The 965-nt window shown below is 57.3% G+C and overlaps 1 protein-coding gene across 1 annotated transcript; it reads left to right on the forward strand.

Moving 5' to 3' along the window:
- Positions 1-101: 101 nt before the first annotated feature.
- On the forward strand, positions 102-538 carry LACBIDRAFT_313310 (uncharacterized protein; the record flags this gene model as incomplete). The annotated part of the gene is made up of 2 exons (XM_001891256.1): positions 102-146; positions 194-538. The coding sequence occupies 2 exons, from the start codon at positions 102-104 to the stop codon at positions 536-538; spliced, it is 390 nt and encodes a 129-aa protein (XP_001891291.1).
- Positions 539-965: the final 427 nt, after the last annotated feature.

Raw genomic sequence — 965 nt, forward strand, 5'->3', positions numbered from 1 at the left:
CGACGGAACACGACCACAACGGAACATGACATGACGCAACACAACCACAACATGGCAACAACAAGGATGGACGACAACGACGATGTCGGATGTGTAGCCAGATGACGAATGGCGAGATGTCGCCGTTCGTCGTCGTCATCTACTTGGTGAGCGCCCACCCATCTCACCCCTTTCGTTTTCTGACAAATGCCAGGTGCCACGTCGCCAACAGCAACGTGGCAACCAAACGACGGACGACGAAATCTCGTCGTCCGTCGTTTCTGTTCATACTGACATGGTGAGCACCGCCGTCCCTCGTTCCCAACCAACACATCTGCTGCGACCTCACCACATCACCACGACACACGACGCAACTACACCACGACCACGTCACTACGATGTCCCACGACACCCCGCAACCCCCACCACTGCAAACAACAACCAGCGCTCACGAAAAAGAACGACAACCAGCACACGCCACGGTCCCAGAGCCACGAGCAAGCCACGCCACGTCGCAGTCAGCGACATGGGTATGGGACACGTACGGACGAAGGGATGACAATGACAATGATGTCGTCGTCATCATTGTATGGTGAATGTGGTGAGCACGCCCCGCCTCTATCACCTCCCTCATAGCTCACACAACCCAGATGCAAGAACGACGTCAATGGCCAACAAACGAACGGACGACGACGAAGACACCCCGAGCGCTGACCACCATGAAGACACCCTGAGCGCCGACGACCATGAAGACACACTGGGCGCCCACCACCACGAACGAAGATGAGTGCCCACCAACACCACCTACAAACGGCGGCGAGGCCTCAGCCATTGCCCATGACTTCTTCCCCCTCCTCCCTCCCCCATCCCTCTCTCCCTGTCCCATTCCCTCACTCACTCACTCTCCCAACCTCACCTGGAGCACTCCCCCCTCCCTCCCTCATTGCCTATAACCCTATAACTCCTTTCCCCCTCCCTTATAGCCC

This window comes from Laccaria bicolor, genomic scaffold, assembly GCF_000143565.1.
Source record: "Laccaria bicolor S238N-H82 LACBIscaffold_596 genomic scaffold, whole genome shotgun sequence".
Classification (NCBI taxonomy): domain Eukaryota; kingdom Fungi; phylum Basidiomycota; class Agaricomycetes; order Agaricales; family Hydnangiaceae; genus Laccaria; species Laccaria bicolor.